General features: G+C 61.9%; 1 protein-coding gene across 2 annotated transcripts; it reads left to right on the top strand.

Moving 5' to 3' along the window:
* The first annotated feature begins 749 nt into the window (after window positions 1–749).
* SLC12A9 (solute carrier family 12 member 9) lies at window positions 750–12279 on the top strand. Of its 2 annotated transcripts, XR_003528396.1 has the most exons (14): window positions 750–978; window positions 3031–3165; window positions 3338–3475; window positions 3681–3980; window positions 4206–4313; window positions 4423–4534; window positions 4644–4801; window positions 5068–5150; window positions 5458–5582; window positions 6940–7132; window positions 7291–7465; window positions 8241–8387; window positions 8809–12070; window positions 12140–12279. XR_003528396.1 is itself a non-coding variant. In XM_027647590.1 (13 exons), exons 1-13 carry the CDS (start codon window positions 798–800, stop codon window positions 9645–9647), a joined length of 2694 nt encoding a protein of 897 aa, XP_027503391.1. In that variant the 5' UTR covers window positions 750–797; the 3' UTR covers window positions 9648–12279. The 2 variants fall into 2 exon arrangements, 1 of the variants encoding a protein (XP_027503391.1); XM_027647590.1 differs by having other exon boundaries at window positions 8809–12279.
* Window positions 12280–14038: the final 1759 nt, after the last annotated feature.

Genomic DNA, 14038 nt, shown 5'->3' with positions numbered 1-14038 from the left:
GTGGCAGTGGGACCCCGGGGCCCGGGCAGATCCCAGCCCCGGCGGCGGGCGGGGGGGGTCGGCGCCCCCGGGGCCCCGATTGTCCGGTAATTGGCGCGGGCAGCAGAGCCCGGCCGGCAGCGCCGCGGGGCGGGGGAGCGGCCACCGGCGGCGGCTGTACCGGAGTTCCCGGGGATGCCCGGGGCGCGGCGGGCGGGATGGGGGTGCCAGGGTCGGTATCGGGGTCTCGTCCGCTGGGGGGTCGGGGGCAGGGGGCGTGTGGCGATGCAGAGGGGGGAATTGGGATGCCGGGAGGAGTGGGGCGAGTTCAGGAGTGCAAGGGGGATGCCAGGGCCGGGTATCAGAGTGCGGAGACCCCGGGAGGGCCGAGGGTTGTGGGGGTTCAGGGTATGGGGTGACGCTGAGGCTGTGAGGGGATCACTGTGGGGGTGTCGGGGTGGGGCTGGGGGGGCGGTGGAGGGGATGAGGATGGGGTAGTATTTTGGGACAGGGGTCATGACGAAAGCGGGGGACTGTGGGCGGGGCCAATAAAGGGGCACGGTCAGGTGGCAGGGGGCGGGGCCTCGATGGTTGGGCTGGACTGGGGGCGGGGCCTGTCCCGGCGGGGCGGGGCCAATGGTGGGGCGGGTTTGGAGGCGTGGCCTGTTCTGCGGGACGGGGGCGGGGCCATGTGCGGGGGCGGGGCGAGGGCGGGGTCCGGCGGGTCGGGACCGGGTCGGCGGGGCGGGACCGGGAGCGGGACCGGGAGGGGGACCGGGCGTTTTTCGGGGCTGGCGGGGCCCGAGCCGCGCCGAGCCATGGAGAGCTCAGAGCGGAGCGCGCTGCTCACGTACCGCCTCTGCGGCGGCTCGGCTGAGGAGGAGCGGGGTCGGGAGCGCGGCCGGGCCGCCGCCGCCCCCCGCAAGCTGCCCACGTTCCTGGGCGTTGTGGTGCCCACGCTGCTCTCCATGTTCAGCGTCGTCCTCTTCCTGCGCCTCGGTGAGTGCCGCCGCCCCCGGGGCGCCCTCCGCTCCCCGCCGCGGCCCGGGGCCCCCTGAGGCTCATCAGCCCTGCCTGGTACCCCCAGCCCGGGCCTCGTGTGTGTTACCCTCAGGCCCGGACCCCCCGCATCTGGAGCTCCGAGCCCCGCAGTCCGGGTCCCCAGTGCCCTCCCAGTGCCCTCTTCTGAGCCTCCGTCTCTGGAGTCCCAGTGCTCCTCTCCAGTGGTTACGCCAGTGCCCCCAGTCTGGGGTCCCAGTGCCCTCCCTGTGCCCACTCAGTTCTGTCCCGGGCTGGGGTCCCGGTGCTGTGTGTCCCTGCTTGATCCCTCCAGCCTGGGGCCTGGGGACCGAGGGACAGGAACCTGCAGGACAGGAATCCAGTTAGGGACCCCTGTAAGCGACCCCGGTCCACTGGGGTGGGCACCCCTAGTGTCCCTGGGGTAGAACTCCTGTGTCTTTCCAGTGCCTTCCCTAAATGGGATTCCAGTGCCCTCGTGCCACCTGTCTCACAGTGCTGGGACCCCACTGCTTCCCGGCCATCCCCCAGTGCCAGGCTCCACCACCCCAGTTCTCTCGCACATCACACCTGATGTCCCAAGAGCAGGGCCCTGTCAGACACCCGGCTACCCCTCTCTGTGTGTAAAAAGGGTACAGACTGGTTCCCAGTCTGCCCCCAGTTTGGGTTATGGATCTGTTACTGTGACCCCTGGGAGAACTCGGAGGACAGGTTGGGCATGGACTGGGGCAACTGGCAGCGTTTTGGGGGGCCCTGGGGTGCCCCTGCATGGCCCGGGGCAGGCAGAGGCCCGAGGCACACAGTGTCCGCCCTGGTCCAGGAACGGGAAAAGCTTTTCCTCTTTCACTTTCCGCCCACGGAAAGCCCAAGGCGAGAGTTGGCTGCATGCCCAGAGGCCCATGAGCCCCAGGGGGCTGGGAGGGGGGCCTTGAGCCCCTTCCCCTGCCTGGGGGGCCCCCACACTGGGGGCACGGCTCTCCCCTGGCATTGCTTGCTCCCTTCCAACTCCCCTGCTCAGAGTCCTCACACAGGCTCTGATCCCCCAACCCAACAGCGGGCACCAGGGTCCCCCCACCCAGAGATGTGTTGGAGGGGAAGTATGGGGCGGAGCGGGAGGGAAGCTGCCAGGAAGAGGAACTTTCCCCCCGTCAGTTCCCCGTTTCCTCCACACCTCAGAGGGTCCTCAGATCTCCAGGGTGAGCACTCCCTCCTACTCACCCCTGCACTGCTTTTGGGGCACCCCTTTATTTCCACCAACCCCCCTGCCTGCCCTTGTTTTTGGCACTCGAGCACCCTCCAGCCCTCTGGGGACCACAGAGGTTTGGGTGCCCCCAAACCCAGCCTGGCACCCCAAGGGCCCCTTGTGGTGCTGGTGCCCCCATCACCCCCCCTTGCCTCCCCACGGGCATGTCTGTGGCCTGGCTTGTGGCTGAGATAGGGCAGCACCCACATTCCGCGGGTGGCCTCTTCCTGCCCACAGCACTGCCAGCCAGGATCCTCCCATCAGCAGGGCTGGTGAAGCTCTGTGTGCCCTCTCAACACAGAATACACACACACCCCCACGGGGGAGTGGTGCCCTGGCTGGCAGGGACACCCAGAGCTGCTTCTGCTTCCTGCTCTGCTGTGGGTGAGCAGGGCAGCAACGGGAACCCTGTGGGGAGTGCCTCACTCCCTTCACTGGGACACAAGGGTGACATCCAGGCACAGGGTTCCCAGCATCCCCCAGGTGGGCAGCAGAGCCTATGCCCTGTTTGTTGGGGTTTTGGGCATGCCTGGGCCTGGCATGGCAGGAGGATTGAGATGCCCTGAGGTAGGGACACCAGTGGGTGCTGCTGTGGGTGGGAGGTGGGAACATCCCCACCCTGGCAAGGAAAGGGCTGGCATGTCCTCAGGGGAGCTGTGGGTGTGGGGATGGGAGCAGCCGCATACATCAGTGGGGTGAGCTCTGTGTGCTGGCTGTGCCCAGGGGCTCCGTCATGGAGGTGGCCCATTCCCAGCTAAGGGACACGTTGACCTCTCCCTTGTCTGCGACAGGGTTTGTGGTGGGTCATGCTGGGTTGTACCAGGCCCTGGCCATGTTCGCAGTGGCCTATTTCATCATCGGCATGACGGTGCTGTCTGTGTGTGCCATCGCCACCAACGGGGCGCTGGATGCTGGAGGAGCCTACTGTATCCTTCGCTGTGGGTGCTGCTGGGGCAGAGCATGTGGGCCAAAGCTGGGTGACTACCCAGTGACCTTGAGGTGCCACACTGAGGCTGGGACCCTGTTGGCCTGTGAGAGAGGGGTGGGGGCACCTGATGGTCATTTGGGCTGCTGACATCTTCCCTTGACTCAAGCAAGATATGATCAGCCGTGCCCTGGGCCCAGAGTTCGGGGGCAGCATTGGGATCATGTTTTTCCTGGCCAATGTGTGTGGCAGCGCCCTCTACGTGCTGGGGCTGGTGGAGGCAGTGGTAGACAGCTTTGGGATCCCGCCTGGTAAGTACCCCCGTGTATAGTGGCAGGGGACAGCAGGTGTCCCTTACCATGCATGCCAAGCACTGTGCCCAGCATAGCCAGCATGGCTCACCTAGCCCTCTGGCTAGTGAGTTGTTGCCCATCATGCCTGGCACAATGCCAGTGGCTCTTGTCTCTCGGTAATGCCCCCTCTGAGTCTCACTGATCCTGACTTGTCTCTCCCTAGGGCAAAAAGCAGGCACGGGTGTCCACGTCCTGCCCCAGAGCTACTGGTACGAGCTGCTCTATGGCACTGTGCTGCTGGCACTCTGCCTCCTCGTGTGCCTCGTGGGTGCCTCCATCTATGCCAAGGCCACCTTCCTCATCTTCCTCATTGTTGCGGTTGTCCTGGGCACCGTCCTTGTCAGCTTCTTTGCCACGCGGCCCATCAGGGTGCCCATCCGCCTGCCCCACCTCAATGGCTCAGAGATCGAGAATGGCTCCTTCACTGGCTTCTCCCTCGACACCCTGCGAAAAAACCTGGGGGGTGAGGAGAGGCTCCCCGCACCCTGTGTGCCATACCCACCATGGCACTGGCACTGCCACATCAGCAGCGGCTTGCTGGAGGGTGGGGGCAGCTTGTGGGCACGTAGCAGGTGCCATGGGGTGGTTTCTCCTGCGGTTTTTGTATAAGAAAATTGAGGAGAGGGCATATGGTGGGGCAGTGCCACCCTGGACAGCCTGTCACAGCCCCTTCCTGTGTGTCCTGCAGGTGACTATGCGGTGGACTACACCACTGGGCAGATGATGAGCTTCAGCTCCGTCTTCGCGGTGATGTTCAATGGCTGCACCGGCATCATGGCAGGCTCCAACATGTCGGGTATGGACAGGAGGTGCTGGGCTAGGTGGCACCAGGAATGGTAGCTGAGTCTGGAGGAGATTGGGGGTGCCTGTGAGTTAGCACTAATGCTGCCTGCTCCTGTCCATAGGGGACCTGAAACGCCCGAGCTACTCCATCCCACGGGGCACCATCTCCGCTGTGCTCTTCACCTACCTCGTCTACAACTTGCTGGCTTTCCTCATGTGTGCCACCTGCAACAGGTATGGCCACCTGTCCCCTGACCAGGGCCATCGGTACCAGGCTGTGCCTGGTGCCAGGGCATCCTGGCCTGAGCCGAGGCAGTGCCGGTGTGTCTGTGTCTCTCTCCAGGGTCCTCCTGCAGAAAGACTATGGCTTCTTGCATGACATCAGTATCTTCCCTCCCCTGGTCACCGTGGGCATCTACGCTGCCACCCTCTCTGCAGCCATGAGCAACCTCATCGGGGCATCCCGCATCCTGTACGCCCTGGCCCGGGATGATCTCTTTGGTGAGTGCCTGGAGTGCGCTGGCACTTGTTGAAGCCCACCCAGCAGGTTGACCCTGCTGGGGACCAGCCCTGGTGTCAGGGAACTCCCTTTTTGGTGTGGGGGTGATGCTTTGTGGGTTGGCATCTGTCCATTTGGGTCACCTGTGTGTGCCCTGCAACTTGCCTCCACCCCAGCACCCAGGGTGGGGATGGGACTCATGGCTGGTGGCTGAGCCTGTTGATGCCCACTGGGGTGCCCCAGCCCAAGCTCCCCACTCTGCCTGCAGGCCGGGCGCTGGCTCTGGCCAAGAAGACATCTGCCAGTGGGAACCCAGTGATGGCGGTGATCCTCTCCTGGATGGTGGTGCAGGTGAGTTTGTTGGCAACACTCCCTTCCTGTCCTCACTGGGTGTTGGTGGGTTGGCACCTGGCCTGGGTGTTGTGGAGCCTGGCACATCCCCCTGCCCCTGGGGATTCCTCCCCCAGGCTCCCTGCCCCAGGTGTCCCGCTGCGGTTGTGCCCTTCCCTCCCTGAGGTGGGAAATATCCCCTATATGAAGGATAAATCAGTGCAAAGGTCAGGGATTCCTGCCTGTACACTTTCCCATCATACCTCTTGGGTATGCCCCAAGTAAACAGGGATGGCTCAGGTGTACATTCACCCTGTGCTCTCTGCAGCTGGTGCTCTTCTCTGGGAAGCTCAACACCATTGCAGGGGTCGTGACCACCTTCTTCCTCCTGGTTTATGCCACTGTCAATCTGGCCTGCCTGGCACTGGAATGGGCATCGGCCCCCAACTTCAGGTACCCACTGGCACAGGGGAGAGAAACTGTACTGAGATGCTTGGAGGCACCCATCCCTGCATCCTTCTGGTTTTGATTTCCCTGCCTCCCTATGCCTGGGCATTATGATGAGATGGTGGGCAGAGATGCTGAGCACTGCTTTCATGGGCATTAGGGGAGGCAGAGATACCCCTATCCCTGGGGAGGGAGAAGGGGACAGGTCCCAGCATGGCACTGGCTTGGCACAGTTCTCATGCCCTGGCATTGCTTTGCTGAGTGGGTACAGATAAATCCAGCACCACTGGGTACCACCCACCCCCTCCCCTTAGGCTTTCCAGAGGTAATTTATAGCCTGTACCCGGCCGGCATCCCCCGGGCTGTTTGCCAAGCAGTGATGGAGCCCACTTTCCATTAGTGCTAATTAAACTAAGGGAGAAGGGGGAGGGAGGAAGGGGGATCCTGGGTGGGGGGAGGAGAAAAGATCTTCCAGGAAGGAGGAATATGTGTGGCAGGCAGCCCCAGCATGGAGCACAGGGTGTGGGGTATCCTGGCATGGAGCTGGGTTGGCAGGGCTGCCCAAATCTGGGATGTGAGGTCCTGTCAGAGTAGCCAGGGGGAGCCTGATCTCTCCCCCGTGAGATGCCCACTGCCCTCAGTGAAGGATGCTGTGACTCCACAGTAGGTAGAGTCCCCTGGGTGCACAGAGGTGGTGCCCAAGCAGGGCCAGGTGGCACTGCCCCGGGGTCCCCCAGAGCACCCCATTCCCAAGGGAGAGCTGATGTCTGTACCAGGATGGGGCTTGGCCTACATCCACCCTGCCCAGCTGCTCCCTTGACCAGGCATGGATGGGGCAGGATCAGTGCCTGGGGTAAGCTGCTGGGGTGGGGTAGCAACAGGCTCCTCGCTCCCCCCACATCTGGTGCCTCCCCCCGTCCCTGCACTGAGGTCTCCATCAAGCACAGCGGAAAAGGATTTTAATTACCTTTCAGGAAAAACAGCAATTAGAGAAAATAACAGCCTCTCGCCTCCCCGCCTCCACCTCCCCGCACCAGACTGAGCCAGCACCGTGGCTGCTAGCACTGCCACATGCTGCCTAACTCTGCCTGAGTGTGCCAGGGCAGCACCAGCCCCATGGCCATCATTGCCACTGTTTGCCAGGGGCTGGCAGCAAGGGGCTGCCCACTGCCCTGGGAGGTACCGTCTGCCCTCCATAACCTCTCCTGCAGGCATATGGGGCGCCCAGCATGCCCTGGGCTGGCACAGTGGGATCACTGAGGGTGGCTGGTGTGTCCCTTTGGCACAACTCCCCTTGTTGTGCCCTCCTTGCAGCTGGCATAGGCACCGCAATGTAGCAGGTTTCCCCTCCTCCCTGCTCCAGGCCCACTTTCCGGTACTTCACCTGGCACACGTGCCTGCTGGGCATTGCAGGCTGCTGCGTCATGATGTTCCTCATCAGCCCTGTGTCAGCCTCAGCAAGCCTGGGCTTCCTGCTCCTCCTCCTCCTTGCCCTCCACTACCTCTCACCCAGCAGCACCTGGGGCTACATCAGTCAGGCCCTCATCTTTCATCAGGTGAGCCCTGTCCTCCTGTTGTCCCCTTTTGGGGTGGAAAGTTGGTGTCCCTGTGGCAGCTCAGCTCCATCCTGGGCTTCATCCTCAGGACTGGCATCCCCACGGGTGGTTTGTTGAAAGAAGTGTTCCTCACCTGTTCCCCTCCCTCTCTCTTCCAGGTGCGCAAGTACCTACTGATGCTGGATGTCCGGAAGGACCACGTCAAGTTCTGGCGCCCACAGATGCTGCTGATGGTGCAGAACCCACGAGGCAGCGCCCGCCTCATCGACTTCGTCAATGACCTCAAGAAGAGCGGCCTCTACATTCTGGGACATGTCGAACTGCAGGACTTGGGTGAGGATCTGCACTGTCCCCAGTGCTCGTGGACTCTGTCCCTTGCTCTGGTGCCAGTGTGCTCTCAGAGTTCTTGGATTGATGCTGCTGCCCAGCTGCCGGTTTGGCAGGGTGGGCACAGCAGGGGAGTGTCAGCATTTTGGGCACATGTGTGGCACCATGGGCTTGGCTTGGTATGACGGACATTGGTGGCTTGGGTCTGTCCTGTGCCTCCTGTGCGCACATACTTGCAACACACATGCCGCAAGCTTGTACATGCGTGCGCTCAAATGTTCATCCCTGCACGTGCACATGGGGCTCCTGCCCGTGTCAGCGCTGTGCACACGTGGCACATGCCACCCTGTCAGCGCCTGTGCACACCCAGCACACGCGTGGGCACGCACTCAGCACAGCCCTGCTGCTCTGTGTCCAGGTGCTTCAGGCATGTTTGCACTCTGGTGTGTGCTGGTTTGCACACCCCTGCTCCCTGGCACACGTCATGGCTGTCCCCATCCCACCCCAGTGGATGCACGGGCTCTGCTCCCCCGCTCCCCACCGTTGCTGTGGTGACTAATGGCCTGAAACCGGGGAGGGGGATGGGGCTGCCTGGGTATTTTTTTACACATTTGTGTATAATTTTGTATCTCTGTCTTTAAGCAGCTACTTCCCCCTCTCTGTCTCCTGGGTGCTGGGGTGGGCGCAGGGGTTGGCACTGGTCTGCAGCGGGGATGGACACCGAAGTGAGCCCCAGTATGGGGTACCCATCTTGCTGATGCTTGCTTTGCTCCCCACCCAGACATGCTGCCCTCAGACCCACTGCAGTCCCAGCAGGACTCGTGGCTGAGCTTGGTGGACAAGCTGAACGTCAAGGCCTTCGTCAGCCTCACCCTTGCGCCCTCGGTGCGGCACGGTGTCCGGCAACTCCTCTTCACCTCTGGCCTTGGTGAGTGACACTTCGGCTGGACATGGGTGAGGGTCCACCCTACTGTCCCTGGGGGCTGAGAAGTGCCAAGGGGTTTGGAGGCACCTGGACAGACAATGCCAGAGCCAGGTTTGCTCTCGGAGGCATCTGGGGTGAGCAGTACTCTAGCCAAGTTGAGCCTTGGAGGCATCAGTGTTGAGGGGCTTGAAGACACCTGGATGGGAGATGCCAAGGGGTTTGGAAGCACCTACTGTGGGCACTGCCAAAGCCAACTTGGCGAGGTCCTGGGTGGGCTATGCCAAAGCCAAGCTGGGTCTTGGAGGCATCTGTATGTGTGATGCTGAGGGGTCTGGAATCATCAGGGTGAGCAATGCCAAAGTCAAGCTTGGCTGGTGGAGCCCTCCACCTCTGCTCATCTGGGTTGGCGTGGTCTTTCTGGCAGGTGGAATGCGCCCCAACACCCTGGTGTTGGGCTTCTATGATGATGAGGCACCACAGGATGGTCTAGCCCGGCACCCTGCCTTCAGCAGCGCCCGCGAGGAGGTTCCCTTGGGCTTCCCCCCGCTGCGGGCACCCACCACTGCCAAGATGCTCTCAGCCCGGGAGTACGTGGGCATTGTGGCTGATGCCCTGAAGATGCTTCGCAACGTCCTGCTGGCCCGGCAGCTGGAGAGTCTGGACAAGGCCTGGGAGCTGCGGCGGGCTGCCAGCCCCCCGCCCACCATCCATGTCTGGCCAGTCAACCTGCTGCGGCCCGACAGCGCCCGCTACGCCGACACCTGCAGCCTGTTCCTGCTGCAGATGGCCTGTGTCCTCAACATGGCACGGGCCTGGCGCCGCGCCCGCCTGCGCCTCTTCCTCTGTGTGGAGGCGGGTACTATGCCCCATGCCCAGGAGGAGAAGCTGCGCCAGCTCCTCAAGGACTTGCGCATCCAGGCCCAGATCCAGCTGGTGCCCTGGGACGCCATCACCCGCCTGCACTGGCAAACCTGCCGGGGACCCCCAGGGGGACCAGCAGAGGAGGAGGAGGAAGAAGAGGAAGGGGTTGTGAACTTCCCGACCAACACTGCCCAAGTGTCAGATGAGTACGTGTGTGCAGCCAACAAACTGGTCCTGGAGCAGAGCCCCGCGCCGGCCGTGCGCTTCCTTTACCTGCCACGGCCGCCGGCCGACACCAGCCTCTACCCACTCTACCTGCACCAGCTGGAGCTGCTCACCCGCGGGCTGGGCCCCACCGTGCTGGTGCACGGGGTGAGTGCCGTCACCAGCACCCAACTCTAGGTCACCCTGCTCCCTGCACCCTCCTTTGCCCAGTGCCTTTTGCAGCCTAAGCCTGAGTGTCCCAGTCCTGGTGTCCCCACCCTGGTGGACAAAGAGGGGTCAGTACCCCACGGTGGGAGATAGGTACAGGAAGAGGGTTTGCTTTTTGGGGTTGTCTCCAGCAGAGGATTAAAGCTGCCCTGGCAGGTTCCAGACACAGCCCTGGTGTCCAGCCAGGCAGCATGGTGCATTCACAGTGCCTTTTCTATGGACTGGTGGTGGGGGATAGCAGGGTTCCTGGGGGTGCCAAGCACTGAGTGCCCCAGTTGGCTGCTGGGAGGCCCTTGGTTGCACCCTGCAACCCCCCCTGTGATTCCCCCCTGCCGCAACCCCCATCCTCTTCTCCGCCAGCTCCTCCGGGCACCCAGCCAGCAGCGGGGATTGATTAAAGGCAGCCTCGACCTTGGTGCCCCGGCTCCCCGCCATCCTCCTGCCTTTCATTAGGAAAAATTAAATGGGAAAGGGTGGGGGAGGGGAGCCCAGAGGCCTGGGTTCCCTGCATGAGGCTGGGTGCGTGGGGGAAGCAGCGGGGTGCTGGCCCTAATGGCCGCAGAGTATGACACCACTGATCTTGCTCAAAACCCCCAATGCTGTTGGTGAGGGGGCGCCCACATGCTTTAATCCGTAGTCCCCCCACCCCCATGGGTGCTGAGCTCCTGGTCCTGGCAGGAAGGGGGGAAACGTTTTGTGATGAGGGTCCTTCCTTGCACACCTGGGTCTCCTGGCCTTGCTCTGGACCCTGTTTCATGGGGCATTTTAATCTCCCCCACCAATCATGACCTGCAAGGGGGAGCTGGCCTTGCCCCCTGCTCCCCTTTATTGATTAGAGGAGGGCAGGAAATTGCCTGGGCACTGGACATAAATCCTTTGGGTGCCTGGAGCATGGGCAGCGTGCCCAGCGCTGCCTGATTGATCACTTCCTATTAGCCCGGGCACACAGGGGTGGGGGGACTGTTCCCAACCAGGCTGGCCTCCAGTGGGGGTGACAAGCATGACACTGCTGCCTGTGCCTGCTCTCACCAAGCCTGGCACTGCTGTCTGCCAGCTCTGTTCAGCCAAAGGGCTGGAAAAACCCAGGTGGTTGGGTGCTGCTGGTTTGGAAAAAATGGTGTGGACTCTTACTCCCCACATTTTGCAGTGGATTGTGCCCTGGGGGGTGGGCAGGGGGCTGGAGCTGGCTTTGCTCCCTGCTGTGGGAGGTGGGTGCCCTGGGGTGGCCACCGCATGGCCTGTGGGATTTATTTACAAACAGGCAGGAGCTGGCACAGGGCAGCCGGGCACCAGTGGGACCCGGCGGCCTATAATGTTAATTATCACCACGTAATTAAAAGCCCATAAAAAGCCTCACACTTCATTAAATTAAAGCTTCCCTGCACTGTGCCGATGGGCTCTAGCCCAGTTAACCTTGGCTGTGCCAGGGACCAGCTCTTCCACAACTGGGGACCCATGGCTGGGCGTGTGTGGGACCCGAGGCTGGGACTGTGCAGCCTCCCACAGTGTTGTGGGGTGCACCATTGCATGGGCACCTCACAACTCTATTCATCACTCCTGGGCCACGTGTGCTTGGGCGCACGCAGGGATGCTGTCCCTGCCGGAGATGCCCACACGCATCGCATGGACGTGTGTGCCCATGGCACTGCTGCAGACACACTGTCACACGGGCCAGGGGCTGACACGGGCCGGGAGCTGACACAGGCACACACCCAGGTGTGCACACACAGCGCCAGGGCTGCTGCAAAGGCAGCATCTCACGCCGGCACCGCGGCTCCGGCAAACCAACTCCGGCGCGCAACGCCCACGCGGCACACACCTACACAAACAGCATTCTTCCTCCCTCCCAACATACAGATGTGCAGACAAACAACCACACATACCCCCTGCATCTCCTCCAGGCTCCCACCCATTGCTGTCAGCGACCAGAGGTGATAGGCTGTGGGGAGAGCACCCACCTGTGCCTGCCCCTTCTGTGCCTCGGTTTCCCCAAGGGCTGTGCTGTGCTGGGGCAGAGGGGGATGAATGGGGGACCTCCAAATCCTGGTGGCTGGGTGCTCTGGATCAGGAGTGCTGTGCCAAGGTGTGGGAGGATACAAAGGGGGGGAGACCCTCCAGCACACAAGAGATGACATGTATGCGTGTGTGTGTGCGTGTTAAGGCAGCGATATGCATGGACTAGGAGACTCTGTGTGTGTGCATGTGCACATGGGAGGGGTGTGCTGTGCTGGGGGATGTGCACACGCACAAGGGGTGTCTATATGTGCACACATGTTGGTGTGGGTTTATATACCCACCCCAGCTGTGATGTGCTGATGTGCACACAGGGCTCAAGGAAGGGGGGGCCCAGGGGAACTCACACACCCATGAACATGGGGTGTGCAAACTGGCACGTGTGTATGCCCAGGACCCCAGGGCATCACTGCCAAGTGGGGCCATGGGCAGGGGGCTGCGGGGGGCAGGCGCCAGTGGGGGCCCATGCCCCGGCTCTGTGGGGGTGGGCAGCCAACAGGGCCTCGGCTATTTCTTGGAAATTTCGCAGCATTCATTTCAGTGCAAATAAAAGCTGTCATTGCCGGAGAAATGATACTGATCGGGGTCTGAAAAGACAGCAAATTACCCGCCTGAAAATGCACCGCTGGAAAAAAATGCATATTAAACACACAAAAAGGCACTTTGCCATCAGCCGCGCTTCCCCCGCCGCTCCAGAATAACCACACTTTACATAATTCTCCCTCTCCACCTCCGAATTAATTTTGCAGACAGAGGCAGAGGCAACCCTCTGACAATAGCGGAGGGGAGACGCAGCAGCGGCGGGGGAAGTGGGGCTGGGGACTGCTGGGGGGTGCCTGGCTCTGGGCTGGGGGCATGGTGGGTAATGGGATGTCAGGGTTGGAGTTGGGGGAAATGGAGGGATTTGGGGGGGACTGAGGGGTTTGGGAGAGTTGGGCCCATGGGTGCAGGTTGTGGGTGCAGGGTGGATGTGCCCAGCTGTGGGGTGGAGCATTCTCGTGCTCCCCACTCGGGTGCTGGGGCTGGAATCCTTTGGGGTAGGGTTTGTGGGGTGATTCTCACCCCAACAATCATGTCTTGGGCCAGGTGTTTCCTATAAGGGACAATCCCTCACCCCTTACCACTGGAATGATCCTGCCATGTACCTACCCCAGAGCCTGGTACCATCTCTGGAGGCAGGCAGGCCCGGGGGGGTGCACATACCCTACTTGGTGGGCACCCCCAGGCACCCCCTGCCCTGCTGACCTACCCACAGCACTAGGCATGTGGGTGCACCCCAAGGACACCATGAGGCCACGCTGCCCACCCAGGCTGACACTCCTAAACTAGCATCTCTCTAAGAAACCCCCTGGGAACCTGCCCCACTGGGCATGAGGGCACCATGCCCAGCACCCCAGGACCGCTGAGAGACAGCAGGGGGTCTAGCAGTGATAGTGGGGGAGTTCGTCTGTCTGGGTGCTCGGCACTGAGGGGCTGACAGAGGTGAGGGCGGGTGGCGGAGGTTGGCACCGTGCTGCTTTGCATTTTCAATGACAGACCCATGCCGGGTGCTCGGGAGAGTGGAAAAATCTTATTTGTCACCTGCTGGTGATGCGCGGAGGCTCCCGCACCGCGGCTAATCTTGGGGAAAATGAGGATGCCGGCGGGGTGGCCCATGGGATGGGCAGGGCTGAGTGAGGCTGGCGAGGTCGGTGATGCGGGGGCCCTGCTCTGGATCAGAGCCTTGGACCGTGGGGTGGGCAGAACCCCGGGGGTCACACCTGCCTAGTGATCCCTGGGTGTATTGGCCCCATGACATGGATCCTGCCTGTTGGGGGTGCATGGGCTGGGCATCACTTATGGGCATCCTGGAGCAAGTACCCTGCACCTCCAGTCCCATCTGCTTATGTATAAACTCTTTTTTTTCCATCCCAGCTGCAGCAGCAGCCAATTCCCTCACAGTGCCAGCTCCACAGGTTGGCACTGCCTGTGCATCCTCTCAGGGCACTCAGTGGACTTTCTGGGGGAAAGTCAGGGCATGGAAGTGGTGCAGGCACTGCTTGAGGCCCTGTATCTACACACAGGTGCCCATCACACACCTGCCGTGCCCTGGCTTTTTGAGATGCCAACACCTGAGGGATGCTGCAGCGCTCTGCGGCCGGCTCAGATTTATCCATTATTTTATATCCACACGCCTTTAATTTTTACAGCCCTGTTGGAGCACTACCCAGGGCTGTTAATAATGCCAGGCCTTCCCCTGCCCCCTCCATGTGCATCCATCATGTCCAACCAAGGTGCCAAGTGTGTCTCAGCACTGGGTAAGTGCAGGCATGGGGAGGATGAAGCAGCAGGATTGGGCTCCCCCTGCC

Source organism: Corapipo altera, unplaced genomic scaffold, assembly GCF_003945725.1.
Source record: "Corapipo altera isolate COAL_440 unplaced genomic scaffold, ASM394572v1 113, whole genome shotgun sequence".
NCBI classification, from domain to species: Eukaryota; Metazoa; Chordata; class Aves; order Passeriformes; family Pipridae; genus Corapipo; species Corapipo altera.
Note: the sequence above shows the minus strand (reverse complement) of the source record. Positions and strands in the feature narration are given on the sequence as shown.